This window comes from Gigantopelta aegis, chromosome 14 (genome assembly GCF_016097555.1).
Source record: "Gigantopelta aegis isolate Gae_Host chromosome 14, Gae_host_genome, whole genome shotgun sequence".
Taxonomy (NCBI): Eukaryota; Metazoa; Mollusca; class Gastropoda; order Neomphalida; family Peltospiridae; genus Gigantopelta; species Gigantopelta aegis.
The window spans coordinates 56,784,475-56,801,343 of NC_054712.1; the positions used below are offsets into that span (position 1 = coordinate 56,784,475).

The 16,869-nt window shown below is 36.1% G+C and overlaps 1 protein-coding gene across 1 annotated transcript in view; it reads right to left on the minus strand.

The window, feature by feature from the left end:
* Positions 1–15,161, minus strand: part of LOC121389349 — a 116,793-nt gene extending 101,632 nt beyond the window's left edge. Inside the window, exons 1-14 of the mRNA XM_041520944.1 lie at positions 15,153–15,161; positions 13,894–13,918; positions 12,688–12,805; positions 11,153–11,295; positions 10,099–10,213; positions 9,083–9,222; positions 7,699–7,830; positions 7,178–7,204; positions 5,529–5,643; positions 4,411–4,655; positions 3,263–3,377; positions 2,376–2,641; positions 923–1,037; positions 293–492 (exon numbers count right to left, since the gene is read on the minus strand). Coding sequence (XP_041376878.1) covers positions 293–492; positions 923–1,037; positions 2,376–2,641; positions 3,263–3,377; positions 4,411–4,655; positions 5,529–5,643; positions 7,178–7,204; positions 7,699–7,830; positions 9,083–9,222; positions 10,099–10,213; positions 11,153–11,295; positions 12,688–12,805; positions 13,894–13,918; positions 15,153–15,161 — 1,765 coding nt within the window. The remainder of the gene's footprint in view (positions 1–292; positions 493–922; positions 1,038–2,375; positions 2,642–3,262; positions 3,378–4,410; positions 4,656–5,528; positions 5,644–7,177; positions 7,205–7,698; positions 7,831–9,082; positions 9,223–10,098; positions 10,214–11,152; positions 11,296–12,687; positions 12,806–13,893; positions 13,919–15,152) is intronic.
* Positions 15,162–16,869: the final 1,708 nt, after the last annotated feature.

Here is a 16,869-nt window from a genome sequence, read left to right on the forward strand (position 1 = left end):
GTTGTCACAAGCTTAAGCAAGTAAAAATGAAATTATTTCACAAGGGACATAAACATGATATGATATGGTAACCAGTTTATATTCTATTTACTACACATAATCGATCTTAATTTATATCATTCAACTCATTTGGCTGACGTTCTTGTAAGGTTGTAGTGTGCCAATCGATGACGTCATTGTGTGACGTCGAAGTGTTACGTCCCACTTGACGTTCTAGTGGGACATATTACTTTGATATGTACCAAGATATTTGTAACCATATGGATAATAAAATGGTATTAAGAGTACCTACCAGGTTTCGGTGTGGTTGGTATGAAGTGGCTGGGAGGCGTGTTTGGATTCACAGGAACAGTGAACGGCGGCTGAGTGAGAGTGCCGATCAGATCGGTCACCTGCGCTGGGAACACGCAGTGAGGCACCTTGCAGCAACTGTTGGATGGGTCGGGAACAAGCCCGCAGTAAGGCTTCGGCAGGTTGTTGTATTGACGGCATCTGAAAAATAGGTACATGGTTTCAGTCTAAAGAAGTACACACCCGTAAAGAGGTTCTGATGAGCAGTGAAGGAAGGAAGTAAAAGTTTCTTTTGTTGAATAACACCACTACAGCACATTGATTTATTAATCATCGGCTACTGCATGTGAAACATCCTGTAGTTTTAACAGGTGGTCTTAGAGAGGAAACATGCAACATTTTCCCACTATGCACAATTCAGACAGGATAGCACATACCACAGCCTTTGATATGCCAGTCATGGTACACTGGCTGGAATGAGAAATAGCCCAAAGGGACCATTGCTGAGGATTGATCCTAGACTGACAGCACATCTGGTGAATGCTTTACCACTGGGCTACATCCAGGGTGCTTGAACCATAACTGGATATATAAGAATGGAAATAACTAAAAATGACTGAAGTAAACTCACTTTTCCACGCATCTCCAGAATCCAGTGGAGGCATCTTCACAGACACAGTTGTACTGGCAGCCATCTTCCCATCGCTGTGACTGGCTGTAATGTTTACCTTTGTACTCGCAATAACCTACAGTCACAGACAAAAATTAAAGTTAAAGTTTGTTTTGTTAAAAGACATGACTAGAGCACATTAATTTATTAATCATTTTGACACAGTCATAGAGAGACAACCTGCTACATTTTTTCATTAGTAGCAAGGGATCTTTTATATGTACCATCCCACAGACAGGATAGCACATACCATGAACTTTGATATACCAGTAGTGGTGCACTGGCTGGAACGAGAAATAGTCTAATGGGCCCACCGACGGGGATCGACCCTAGACCGACCGTTCATCAGGCATGTGCTTTACCACTGGGCTATATCCTGCCCCAATCCACAGACAGTAATGGACACAATTTCAAATTCATGACGATGTATACAAAATTTCAAATTCATAACAATGTATACATAATTTCAAATTCATGACAATGTACATGTATACACAATTTCAAATTTATAACAATGTATACATAATTTCAAATTCATAACAATGTATACATAATTTCAAATTCATGACAATGTACATGTATACATAATTTCAAATTCATGACAATGTATATATAATTTCAAATTCATGACAATGTATACATAATTTCAAATTCATGACAATGTATACATAATTTCAAATTCATGACAATCTACACATAATTTCAAATTCATGACGATGTATACATAATTTCAAATTCATGACGATGTATACATCATTTCAAATTCATGACGATGTATACATAATTTCAAATTCATGACGATGTATACATCATTTCAAATTCATGACGATGTATATATCATTTCAAATTCATGACGATGTATACATTATTTCAAATTCATGACGATGTATACATCATTTTAAATGACAATACATTGGAAAAGTGGAATTAGAACAAAAGATCCATGGGGCTTGAATCGCTCACCTGGTACCAAACTAACTACACTCTGAAAAGTGAACCATTGTGAAAATTATTTGTCACATATGGCCATTTGGTGACTGCTAATTTGACATTAACATAGCAAATGAACAAATGACGATGTACATACATATGTATTGTAACCCGAACCAATAAATGATTCACATTTATCACAGCATACATGACTTAAAATTTTGTAAAGTCTAATTTCAATGTGACATAATTAGGGAATAAATGAAGATGTAAACCGGAGATGGTAAGAGTCATGAGATGATCATTTACACCAGCTTTGGTTGAAATCTACAGAACGTGACAAGTCGTAAATCACTCAGCCTAGTAGAGGCTAGGGCAGAGCCAGATTAGATTTCAGCAGGATGAGCATAGAGCTTAAAAAAGAAAAAAGAAAAAGTTTTTATAACAAGCACTGTATTTTAAAAGAGAGAACCATAAATTGTACCTATCCCACCACCAGATGTCACTGATGGTGCAGTGGGAGGGGCGACGGTCCCCCCGGAGAAGTCGATGGTGTTGATGAAGGTGAACGTCCCCGAGACGAGGTCAGTGTAACTGGGAGGTTTCACAGCGCCGATGTTCTTGACACTCTGCCCGTAGAACGGGATTGGGACGTAGCCCAGCTGTGGACAGTGAGGCACCGTACAGCATATGTCGCTGGGATCGGCCACGCGTGCACATTGTGCAGGAACCGACTGGTAATCTGGGCATCTGAAGTAGGTGAAAGCAAAAGACTTATTAATGTTTACAGGTCGAGCCAAAAATATTTAAGATCATTTTGTTTAATGACACCACAAGAGTCCTAAAGAGGAAACCCGCTACATTTTTCCATTAGTAGCAAGGAATGTTTTATATGCACTATTCCACGGAGAGAGTATACCTATGATATACCAGTCATACGATTTGGTAAATACATAAAATGACGTTATGCAGTTTAAAGAGTTTGCGTAATAAAATGTTATTTTAATTGCAATTTATAACAGATATTTTTAAACAGAATATGTAGAACTGGTTTTTGAAAATGATCTGTGAAAGTGATTAAAATACCAAGTTATAGCAATACTTGAACATCGAAAATAAAGGCTGCTAGAAAAAAATAATAGTCGGAGAAATAAACAGGACAAGCATTCTGAGAGTACTGCCAAAGCAATACATGTGCGCTACACATTTTGGTATCTCGAAAAACATGATGGATGCTTCTGAGGCTGAACATTGAATACATGTGATTAGTTTGCAGTGTATAGTTATGAAAAAAAAGTAAAGTTTGTTTTATTTAACGACGCCACTAGAGCACATTGATTTTTATCTTATGTATAGTTATGATGTCATTACCTTGATCTGCACTGATACATTCCAGTAGTCTCATCAACACAGACACATATCTGTGTACATCCATCGGTCCACTGCTGGTTCTTAACATACAGCTGGCCTTTGAACAAACATCCATCTGTTAAACACAAGTACAAAGAGTATTTCAGTTAGTGATGTTCCAATGATCGGCTATGATCAAACATTGATCGGCTTATCTCTACCGATATGACAATCGATCATAAAAATCCATTTTCAAATGTGTGGGAAAATGATAAAAGTAATAGTTCCTGGAGTTTAGCTGATGGAATTGTTGTAAATATGTTATGGTTGGTGATTTTTTGTGACATCTCCCCCAAACCCCCACCCACTTGCAGTGCCCTATTTGATGACTTTTTGTTTTATTTTTAAATTCATCATCTACCAAGTACAATACTAAATAGCCCTGAAAACATGTCTCTGAGCAACTTCAACAGTTTCCAGGGAGCATGTCCCCAAACTCCACTTTGGGAGCTCGGCCCATTTGCCGTCAACAAACTTATACAGTTTCCAGGGAGCATGTCCCCAAACTCCATTTTGGGAGCTCGGCCCATTTGCCTTCAACAAACTTATACAGTTTCCAGGGAGCATGTCCCCAAACTCCACTTTGGGAGCTCGGCCCATTTGCCTTCGACAAACTTCAACAGTTTCCAGGGAGCATGTCCCCAAACTCCACTTTGGGAGCTCGGCCCATTTGCCTTCAACAAACTTCAACAGTTTCCAGGGAGCATGTCCCCAAACTCCACTTTGGGAGCTCGGCCCATTTGCCTTCGACAAACTTCAACAGTTTCCAGGGAGCATGTCCCCAAACTCCATTTTGGGAGCTCGGCCCATTTGCCTTCGACAAACTTCAACAGTTTCCAGGGAGCATGTCCCCAAACTCCACTTTGGGAGCTCGGCCCATTTGCCTTCGACAAACTTCAACAGTTTCCAGGGAGCATGTCCCCAAACTCCACTTTGGGAGCTCGGCCCATTTGCCTTCGACAAACTTCAACAGTTTCCAGGGAGCATGTCCCCAAACTCCACTTTGGGAGCTCGGCCCATTTGCCTTCGACAAACTTTAAAAAAAATTGTTTTTAATTTTCTGACACCTACTACCGGCACAAAATCCTGGATCTGCCATTGATACATACTTAATCTATTAGACTGCATTCCTGTTCCTCCACTGCCAGGGGTTCCACCAGAAGGCAGGGTGGGCAACACGTTGATGATGTGTCCTCCAGGACCCATGATGGTCATGCCACCGCCATTGCCGATTGACAGCAGGTTGGTCGAGGACGGAACAAACGTGCCTCTGGTGCACTGCACACTCTCACAGCAGTCACCAGACTTCTTGGCAGTGTAGCAGCCGGCTGGCAAGTTGCTGTACGTCGGGCATCTAAAAACACAAAGTTCAGGGTCTAGAAATCATTACATGGAATAAAATTGATTGCCAGAAGGTTCCAAGTTGAAACTGAGCAGCGTTTCTGTGATAAGAAATGAAAGACAAAACAACAGCGTGCTAGTTAATCCCTCTAAATATGAAGTACATTTTCATTTCAACTTATTTTCAATTGAGGTTCAAGCATGAAGTACAAATTGAAACTTATTAACCGGCATCGGTGGCGCAGTGGTTAAGTCATTGGACTACAGGCTGGTAGGTACAGGGTTCACAACCCGGTACTGGTTCCAACCCTGAGCGAGTTCTTAAGCGCTCAATGGGTAGGTGTAAGGCCACTACACCCTCTTCTCTCTCACTAACCACTAACAACTAACAACAAACCCACTGTCCTGAACAGACAGCTGAACTGTAATTGGATATAAGCACGAAATTAAATGAAATGAAAAGGATACTTATTAAACTGCAACTTCCCTTGCAAGTAGGTATTAAATTACAGTAAGATGAAACAAACTACAAAAATTACTAGTCCACAACTTTTTAGACAATACATTTATTGAAATTATGTTTTTTCCAAAATTAATAACTTCAAAAAACGTCTAGTGGAGAAGACAGAATGTTAGTGGAATTTGGGGAAATGGGGATGGGGGTGGGTGGTGAAGGAAAGGAACAGGTTAATGTATGAAATGCAAGACATATCTAAATACAATGTACCAACACTTGCAATTAAGAAAATATCCATGATAAAAAACAAACACATGCCTTTGACAAAAACACTGAATATAGTCCATGTGAAAAACGTGCCACGGAGAATTGTAGGGGTTGAAATACTGACAATGACAGTAAACAAAATTATGATGCAATTAGACGAACCTGTTGACACATCTGTAATATCCGTAGATGGCCTGTTCACAGGTGCATTCCTTGTCACAGCCGTCCCTCCACGACACACCCTGGTGATAGCGGACTCCGTTGTAGATACACACATCTGTGAGGAACACCAATATCGGCTTGTATAATGTCAAAGGTAAAACTCAATCTAATTAAAATTAGCTCCACTATTACATGTGGATCTAAAGACAGCCAGTTGGAGCTCATGTCCACCAATCAAAACCTTACTTGCAGAATCATGCCAGTGATTTAAAACTAACAACACTGCGTAGTCCCCAATGTCCAGGTAACATTTCGTCTGTAAATAATAATTTAAATATTGACCAATCACACTTCGCCTTTTATAACGTTATTTGGGAGCATACAAATTTTAAAAATATCGGGCGAGTCTATTTTAGTGGCCGCAGTACAGCGAACCATACCAATACGTACCGAGTGGGTTATCAGTCTTCAATTTTACATTAAAAATTATTTATTTATTTATAGAATTTAAAAAAACTAAATCAGTCTTCAGTTTTACATTACAAATTATTTATTTTATAAAATAAAACATGTTTTAAGGCATTCGTAATTCACGCGAAACATGTCGTATACCCTCAGGATAATTCGGAATGTTTTCAAATTATTTTTAAATTACTGGCAGAATTACTGGCAGGATTCTGCAAGTAAGGTTTTGATTGGTGGACATGAGCTCCAACTGGCTGTCTTTAGATCCACATGTAATAGTGGAGCTAATTTTAATTAGATTGAGGTAAAACTAACACTAAGCTGTGCCTAAACTCAATTAAAAGGCATTTTTCACAAATTGTCAGGGAGACATTAAATGTTTTTATTTTGATGGATTTATCCAGGATATAACACCAGGCGTACTGGCCAGTGAATGATGCAGTACACAACTATGAAATGAATTCATTAGAACAGACGTAATTAAATATATATATTGGGAATATTTAGTACAGAAATTGGGTATTTTCAGTGCCATTTTCTTTTGGGAAGAGGCCTATATTCGGACTCACAAAATGCCTGGATAAATCACTGATTCTTTAGGTTGAGGGTGCTGTAAAAAATATCTTTCACTCTTTATATCCCTGCAAGATTATATTTAAACTAAATCTTAGATTGTTCAAGACTTTATTGTTTCCATTATTTCCCCGTCCAAATCTCCAGTGTGAGTTACTGGCAATTAGCCGCGACAACATAACATCACATAACACTGTGTCATAACATAAATTAAAACAGAGAAATAAAAAGCTTATTATGTTAACATGATGTCAAAATACTGTATACCCAATAGCCGATCTCTATTTGTGTGTTGGGTTGTCATTTTATTTGATTCAATAGTAAACATTTGCATGGCTGTGAATATATATCACGGCTCACCCTGTACATGGCCAAACTAGCCAATGGCTAATTTTTATACAGAGTGGCTACAACATTTAGTCTTTGGCTAATAAAATATTCTTTAAATTAACCACTTGTTAATAATTTTAAAGGAAATACTCGACATATCTGAAAATTGGGTAAACCAAAATTTGTTGCAGCGTGAGCCCTGCTATATAAAACTGAACAAACATGTAGTGTTCTTTCTAGTAAAGTATTTGTTGTCTTGAGTTTAGTGTCTAATCTCTTACCTGAAGGACTCGGGGTCGGATGCTCATCTGAAACAGATTTATTAGACATAATTATACAGTAAAACATTGGTGAAATATCTCGTATACATTTGTATATGTATGTTTTCAGGGATAGCTCTGGGTGATCAGAAAATTTCGACAAATTACCTCAAAAATGCTAAACCTACATGTATAGCTATTTTATAACAAAATATAAATTATTACACAATTTGTTTTTCGCCAAATAAAAATTAAATTTGCCAACTGTTCTTCAATTTTTTTTTTTAATAAATATAAACAAATAATAATAAAAAATAAAATAAAATAAAATAAAATAAAATAAAAATAAACAAATGTATCAAAAGTATGCTTTCATATATGTCTGATGTCTGATCAAGTCAACCTTGCTAAATAAAATATCATTTCGCTAATATGTCACTTATTTGGATTTCGCTAAATTTTAAGATGGCTACTATTTTATGATTAACAATGGGTTACAAGGTTAATGTTCAAATGATATTTTCTCTGTATAGGATACTAACCACAGAGGTTGCAGTATTTGCGACAGTTTTGTCTGGACCAGGACAGGAAACTTCCCTTGCAGGCGTCGGTACTGTATGACTGACAGTTTCCAAGAACGTCTTGGCACACCGGTGGTTGTGTTGGGTGCGTTCCTGTTATACATACACGTACAGTATCAGTAACAAACAACAAATTGACAGAGATACAAGGAAATAGTTCTTATATTAGGAAAATAGCACAGATCATATTATATTAGGAAAATAATGTAGATCCTACAATAGGTAAATAATGTCATTATTATTCATAGGTGAAATATAAACATATCAAAGCTTATTATTTATTGTGTCATGTGGTATTATAAGTTTTATTATATGTTTAACAAATAAAAAATGACAGACAACTATTTACCATCTGCAGTGAACATGGCAAAAAATATAATAAAACAAATCAAACACAAAAAACAAAAAAAACATTCTACAACAAATATAACAATAATGATGACAACAACAGCATTGACAATTAGAAAACAATTTGAAAGATAAAACAATGTGTTTGAATATTTCATCAATAAAAAAGAAAATGTATTTAACACAAGTAGCATTTAAAGTAAACGACATGTAGTTATATGCTGTGTATTTGTTAAGACTTTCACAGTTCATACGTCAGAACACCAATAGCTGTACAGCAGTCTGAAAACTGGACATAACCCATCAATGCTTTAAGCAAAAGAGACGCTGAAGTAAAAAAAACCAAAAAACCCAACTCCTTTCCTCTCCTGTCTTATATCTAAACTTTATATATGAATTGTTTGTCATTCTTTGTGAATTCATTGTATAAAATTGCATAGTGTAGCAATTTTATACTAAATTTGTCATTGTTATACATCAATAAATTCCCCCCAAAATTACAAACAATTCTTATAATTACAAACAACACAACTTATTTATGTCATTTTATGAAGTACATCATGTAACGGTGTGAAGTTTGTGATTTATATATATTTATCCTATAATTTACCCATGATATCCATGTCATAAACCCATGTGATAATTTAGTTTATCATATAATATCTTACATTTTCAGTGCAATCAAAGTGTGTGATATTTTTCAGATCACATACTTTAAGAATTTGATAACTTTGCAAGTTAGATGTAAATTAGTCGAGGTCTCGGCACTAGGTTTATTGACATTTAAGCAAACGTACTTGGGTGACACTCCATGATTGATGTATACATTCATAGTCATCAAATAAAAACATTTCAATGACAATTTGACACTGAAAGCTGTTCAGCGTTCAGAAAACAAAAACGTTAGTTCCTAATATATGATATTGACGATAGCGAAAAACACTCTGGTAATAACCTATATATATTATATAAAACTACAGCGATGTGACATATGTACCTGAGCCACTAGAGCTAACAGAACCAGTTCCTGTGAAGCTGCCGACCTGCTGGTTGAATTTGCATGATGGCGTGGCACAACAACTTCCTGGTGATTTGACCAGCTTGCAGATCGAGGGCAAACCTGAATATACTGGGCAGCTGAAACAGTTAATAATCAAAGTTAAAGTTTTTTTTGTTTAAAGACACCATAGGAGCACATTAATAATCAATAAATTTATTAATCATCGGCTATTTGGGACTTCTGACATATAGTCTTAGAGAGGAAACCCGTCACACATTTTTCCATCAGTAGCAAGGGATCTTTTATATGCACCATCCCACAGACATGATAGCACATACCACGGCCTGTGATATACCAGTCGTGATGCACTGGCTGGAATGAGAAATAGGCCAATGGGCCCACAGACAGAGATTGATCCTAGACTGACCGTGCATCAGGCGAGCAGTTTACCACTGGGCTACGTCCCGTCCCCTATTGGCTATTGTAACTTCCAAGTCTTATAGACATTATATTACATCATTTATAGGAAAATGTTTAACACAGCTGCCTACTTTGAGTGAGAGGACTCCAACTTCGGAACACAACAAACGTTCTTCTTCAGTGAAGTCCAAACAACATTCTTAACAACTACTGTAAGTTACACTCATATCTTTCATTTCTGTTAGATTTCCCCCACATTTTGTCCAGACACAAATCATGAAAAAAACATTACCCTGACACAGAGTCCACATACTTTATCAACGATCTATCATGGAGGGTATTTCATAAACAAGACAAATGGCAGCCTACATATACATGCCTTTTATCCAAGGAGATTTCAATAAAGTCGATATAGATAACATGGTTACCATCAAGTATGTGGAATCTGTGTTATTGCAATGGGTTTTTTTTTCACGATTTCTGTCTGGACAAAATGTTGTGGAAATAAAAAAATAATTAAAGGTAGGGGAGTAATTTATCATAGTTGTTAACAATGTGGTTTGGACGTGAGTTATTTCCATTAGAAAACTCACTATGACTGGCATCTGTACGCTCCTGATCTGGCATTGAAACATGAGCACTTGAAGTCACAGCCCACCTCCCAGGTCTGGTCTTGATAGTACTGTTTACCACCGTACTCACACACACCTCAAAATGAAAATACAGTGTCAAACAGTAACCAATTATAAGATACTCATGAAGCCAACACCATTAAAATAAAGACTGCAAGTCACGGGCAGTTGAAATGTTCATCTTTATAATGCCTAATTGTGTACCAGCTTATTTTCTTTTTCTATCCCACTCTCTCTTTCTTTCTCTCCCACTTTCTCTTTCTTTCTCTACCTCCTGTCTGTCTCCCTTTCACTCTCTCTCACCTCCCCATCTCTTAATCTTGCTCCTCTCTCTCTCTCGTTCTCTCTCTCTCTCTCACACACACACATACAAAAACACATGCACACTTCTCAAACAAAATATTAAAAATTTTAAGCACACACCAGTGAATTCACAGATCTCCATTTTTCAGTCCTAGCTCACAACTGATTACAAACCCTGGCTGATCTAGCAACAATTTAGATTTATTTTTCTTGACAAGGGGTAGGGGTGGGGTTGGGGAGGCTTTTTTGTTTTGTTCGTAGCTAGGCCTGATGACTAACTACTATATAATTAATCAAGGGATTATATATCAGCATAACTTCTTATGAGTTTTTATGACAACAAATTTACTAATTCTTTTTTCATCCTTTCTTTTTTCATGACATCAGCTGATGTAATCTTATTTAAACATTTATATTGTCCAGGTGCATTCCTTATTTAATAAAAAAAGAAAAAAAGAAATGTTTTATTTAACGACGCACTCAACACATTTTATTTATGGTTATATGGCATCAGACATATGGTTAAAGACCACACAGATTTTGAGAGGAAACCCGCTGTCGCCACATAGGCATCATTGTTTATAATGGGATTATTGGGTAACAAATAGTTTATAAACATGATATGACATAGCATCTTGTTTTAAATCACTTTACTCCCACTAGCCCTAACATGCCCGATTGTATTTTCTTTAAATTAATAATTTTCCATTACTTATTCCACTGGGTGTTTTTCCCAATCCAGACCCCTCAGTTATCTGTACGTTCTGTTGGAAATTGCACACTGGCTTCAGACAGCATTCCCCAGGTGTCGCAACCAGCGTACATGTTGATGGAAGATCATAGTAGAGGGGACACCTGTAGTAATAATTTTAAATGTTATAAACATTAAAAAATATGTAAGCATTTCACACACACGTACACATAATAATCAAGTGTATTTTATTTAACAACACCACTAGAACACATTGTTTTATTAATAATTAATCATCAGCTACTGGATGTCAACAATTTGGTAATTGTGAAATATACAGTGTATTAATCATTGGCTACTGGATGTCAAACATTTGGTAATTGTGACATATACAGTGTATTAACCACTGGCTACTGGATGTCAAACATTTGGTAATTGTGACATATACAGTGTATTAACCACTGGCTACTGGATGTCAAACATTTGGTAATTGTGACATATACAGTGTATTAACCACTGGCTACTGGATGTCAAACATTTGGTAATTGTGACATATACAGTGTATTAACCACTGGCTACTGGATGTCAAACATTTGGTAATTGTGACATAATTATAGTCTTAGCTAGAGGAAACCTGCTAAACCCATTATCAGCAAGAGATAGTTTACATGCCCTTTCCAGACAGAACAGAACATACCATCCCTCTTGATATATCAGTCATGGGGCACTGGTTGGGATTGGATCACAGAATGGATCCACTCCAAAACACCTCAGAAAAACGGTCAACTGACTCAACTAGATCTCGCTCCCTACATGTAATAAATCATTATATGCCTAATATTATGGACGGAATTAGACAAAAAAGAAATCTAGACTAAACCTGTCCTCTTACTAGCCACAGCATATAAGCTGACAAATTAATGTTACAGCTTAGTATTTCCGAGAGTGGAGCTAATGAAAGTAAACATTGAGGAATAGGTCTACATGCACGTTTAATGACATCTCAGTACATTTTAAACTATGGCTTTTTGATGTTCTGTCAACATTTTGTTCAGTATCGTGTTAATTCACTATGTAAATTTCAGAGATTGTTACACGATTCTAAAATGTTAAACTATTCGCTACTCAATTTTCAATTGGTCACCAAAATGTTCCCCTGTGTCTAACATATGGTTACATGTACAAATACTGGTTTAAAGATAGAGACAGAAAACTTACTGCCACCTCATAGGTTACTCCTACCAGTAATGGAGCAATGGATCTTACACTTCACTGTGTACTCCCCCAAGACAGGCAGGCTTCTGAGAGAACTGATAATTTGAATAATCTATGGGTCAATTCCGGTAACCCATTTCCTTCCTGTGTAACCTGATTGGTCCATGTGAATGGTATATCCTAAGTTTAATTTGTGAATGAAAAATAGATTACTCAAAATTACTTTATATGTGAACAACATACGAATGAAATGATTGTTTAAAGACTGCAATTTTCAGAGGACTGACATGACACCACATACCACAGACATCAGTGGAGCTAATGAAATCCACAACTCTTACTTGTTATAACATCTGTAGCTTCCAGTTTGGCCATTTTCACAGACACACTCATAGTCACATCCATCATCCCACTTCTGGCCATGGCTGTACGCCTTATTCTTGTAGAAACACTTCCCATCTGGAAGAATATTTCAAAACTATTTCAGATTATGAGAATGAGAAATAATAAAGCATAAATATGAAAGATAATATAATTGTTAAATCAATAGAAAATGAAAGGGTTTGTTTAAAATAATCCATAATATATATATACCAATTAAGTCAGCAAGAAATAATCTTAAAATTTGTGTTATCTGTTTTTACAAAATCATATACATTTTATTACCATGATTTTATTTCTCTTGAACTTGTAATGGTACTAGTTGAGCAATCATGTGAAGTTTCAATTAAAATGTATTAAATTTTTTATTACGAGGCGATCAATTTGCCACTCTTCTTTCCAAGTGAGTGTGGAGGGGAGCACAAGTGATTACTTGCCATTCCTCGGCAAACCCTGAACTTTGTAGTTCTAACACCACTTACAGTGATAGAAATAAGCAGAATCTTTTACTGCCATTATTATTAGTCTGTGCAACTGGACAAATATATCTAGAAATCTACTTGTCTGCTAATAGTTTCACTTGTCCAAATAAATGGTTTGTTTTATTCAAGTACCTGGATGATGTTTTCGATTGCTCAAAATGAAACTGTATTGAACATTTTTACTTGTCTACTGGACAACCACTGAGGTACATTTTGCTTCTCCAAATAGATTTTCACTTGTCAGCACAAAAAGACAAGTGCTTATTTCGAACGCTGCACTTGTAACTAGTCAGCTTAATTTGAATGTTGGGTTATTTTGACTGGCTGAATGATGTGAATCTTACCTCTGCCCCTACCCCCACCCCCTCCAAATTCAATGCTAAAAACTACAATAGCCTATATTAGTAAGACACGTGACCTGTAGGATAATATGATACATTATATTTTTGTTCATGTTTAATATATGATAATTATAAATACATATGAAAGTTTCAACAAAAATAATCGCCCCAAGTAAGAGAGGGACATCATTACATGACAGAAGTATGAGAGGGACGTCATTACATGAACTCCAATTTCCAACACCCATCTGTACTAACGATGATAGAACTGTCAAATAAAATGACACTAATTCGATTGTATATAAATATTACATTATTAAATGAACAAGTTACGACCACAAACCATGACCAATGAAATGCCCCTTGAGCTGCTTTTTGCATCAAAGAATACAATTTCTGAACCTTTCCGCGACCTTAACTGGCCTCAGATTACAGTTATCTTCCCATTTGGTTGTCGAAAATCCGGAAGTTTCACCGCGCAAGTAGTCTGCTGTTTGACTGTGATTATTTCATGGCAGGCAGCTATGAAGTGGCAACTGTTTGACTGAAGTGACAGGGGATAGCATGTAGTTTGTAAACATGTGTAACTTGTTGACATTGAAGACTTGTTTGTGGTAATTCCGGCCCATGCAAAAGTAGTGCTTTTTGTGTAAAATGGGTGTACTCCGGCCTGGTTTAGAGGGTGTGTCTGTTTAAACCAATATGCTGGGAGAAAGAGCTGGACAACAGGGGTTGTCCTTTTCAGGGTATGTGTCCCCATTGCAGGCAAAGGTACATACAAAACTTCACGGGCCTGCTGATATTAATAAAAATGTTATAGCCACTAAGGCTATATAGAAACATATAGCGAAATTAATTGTGGTCTGAGGCCAACTTACTGCATCTATTAGAGTTATTTCCCCTTAACACAATAATGGTCTCATACCATAATTTAGAATTAACAACGCTCTTTGTAAAATTACTGATACTATATTGTTTCTTGGAGATATGAATCGTTTATTGGGGATACTATTTTCACCGGAAAACCAATGTTCCTCCAAATGCAACTATAAATCCGTTCCTGGATCATTGTGACACAATAATAATCAGGCACGGCGGAAGCAAGTCAACATCTGGTGGTGGTGGTGGTGGTAGTTATGGGGGTGGGGGGGCTGACAGATCGAGGGCGCAAAAGCAGTTCCTAGGAGGTTCGGGGAAATGCAATTTCCTGCATTTTACAAGTCAAACTCTTCTCTGCCTTAAGATTTACTACCAATAATATATTTTTATTCAGCCCCCCCCCCCCCCCCTTCCACCCCCTGCTCCGCCGTGCCTAATAATTACAATAATTAATAGACTTCGTTATATTATGGCATAACATTCTGGTGCTTTTATTCATTTATTTATTTAGTTACTTATTTAGTTACTTAGTTAGTTAGTTAGTTAGTTAGTTGGTTAGTTGGTTATTTGGCTATTTGGTTATTTAGTTATTTGGTTATTTATTTATTTACTTATTTATTGACTCGTTTTTATCATTATTTGTTAATTATGATACAATAACATCAGACTAATATACTGATTAATTGCTAATATTAAAACACTAAACATTAACTGTATACTTACAAAATCCATTTGCTGAGCCTAAAAAAACACACATAATGAATAATATTAACAACTTTAATTATTTAGCTATATGTTATAATAATAATTAATACATGTTTGAGAGAGAGAGAGAGAGAGAGAGAGAGAGAGAGAGAGAGAGAGAGAGAGAGAGAGAGAGAGAGAGAGAGAGAGAGAGAGAGAGAGAGAGAGAGAGAGAGAGAGAGAGAGAGAGAGATAGAGAGAGAGGTTGAAAAGGAGGAATACAGTCGTCATGACAGGCCTCATGCTATAGGCCGTATGTGGTCTAAGGTTATTTAGATAAGTTTAGAAACCCCCCCACAAAAACCGATAACATTACTGAATGTGGAATTTTTAAATAAAAATTAAAAACATTGTATGTGTTTTAAAATTACTTCAGATTAAATAATAAATTAGTTGTGGAATTTTTTGTTGTTTGTTTTCTTATTGTAGATTTTTGTGGGGTCATTTTTTTGTAGATTTTTGTGGGGTTTTGTTTGGTTTTAATTTTTGTTTGTTGTTTTTTGTTTGTTTGCTTTGTGATGGATTTTTGTGAGGTAATTTTTGTAGATTTAAAACAAAAAATTGATTTTGTTCTCGTGAGTTTTTTGTTTGTTAGTTTGTTTGTTACAATATAACTACCTTTGCAGAAACCACAGAATTGAGCACAGTTCTCGTGCGCCCATGGACCAAATGACGTACACATGTCTGCAGAGTACATGTTGCAATTGTCCGCTTTATCTTTGCATGCCGGTGGTGGTGTTGTCGCCGCACCTAGATATGGAGGAACATATACATCAGCGTCGTGGTGAGTGTGTGTGTGTATCTGTCCCTCTCTCTATATACTTGATCTGATAATGACCCATATATATATATATATATATATATATATATATATATATATACACACACACACACACACACACACACACACACACACACACACACACACACACACACACACACACACATACATATATATATATATATATATATATATATATATATATATCCTTTTACATGTTTCAATCTTTACTTATCTTCAGAAAGGAACTAAATAACTGCTAAATATGACGTCATACATATTATGATGTTACTGTAGTAGAAGGGGAATGATTTAATTACGCCATTGTTGCTTTTATCTAACGAAGAGCATTAAGACTTTCTAATAAAAGATATTAAATTCACCATTTTCCCATTTTATCACATAGATACCAATGATGAAATGAAAAGAAAGACAAAGGAAATGTATTTTATTAGAAAGTTTTGTCCACTTCTTAATGCTCTTCGTTAGATAAAAGCAACAATGACATAATTAAATCAATCCCCTTCTACTACAGTAACGTCATATTATGTATGACGTCATATTTAGCAGTTATTTAGTTCCTTTCTGAAGATAAGTAAAGACTGAAACATGTAAAAGGATAATTATTTCTTAAATTGTTTTTTGAAATACATATATACTGAACACTTGTTTTCTTTTATCATATATATATATATATATATATATATATATATATATATATATATATATATATATATATATATATATATATATATATATCAGGGCCGTAGCTAGCGGGGTGGGGGGGGGGGTGGGGGGGGGCAAGGTAACTTAAAGAAAATTATCTTCTTAACTGTTTAAGGAGATTTAAACTATTAACTACTCAGTTGCCCCCCCCCCAAAAAAAAAATCCTAGCTACGGCCCTGTATTTATAT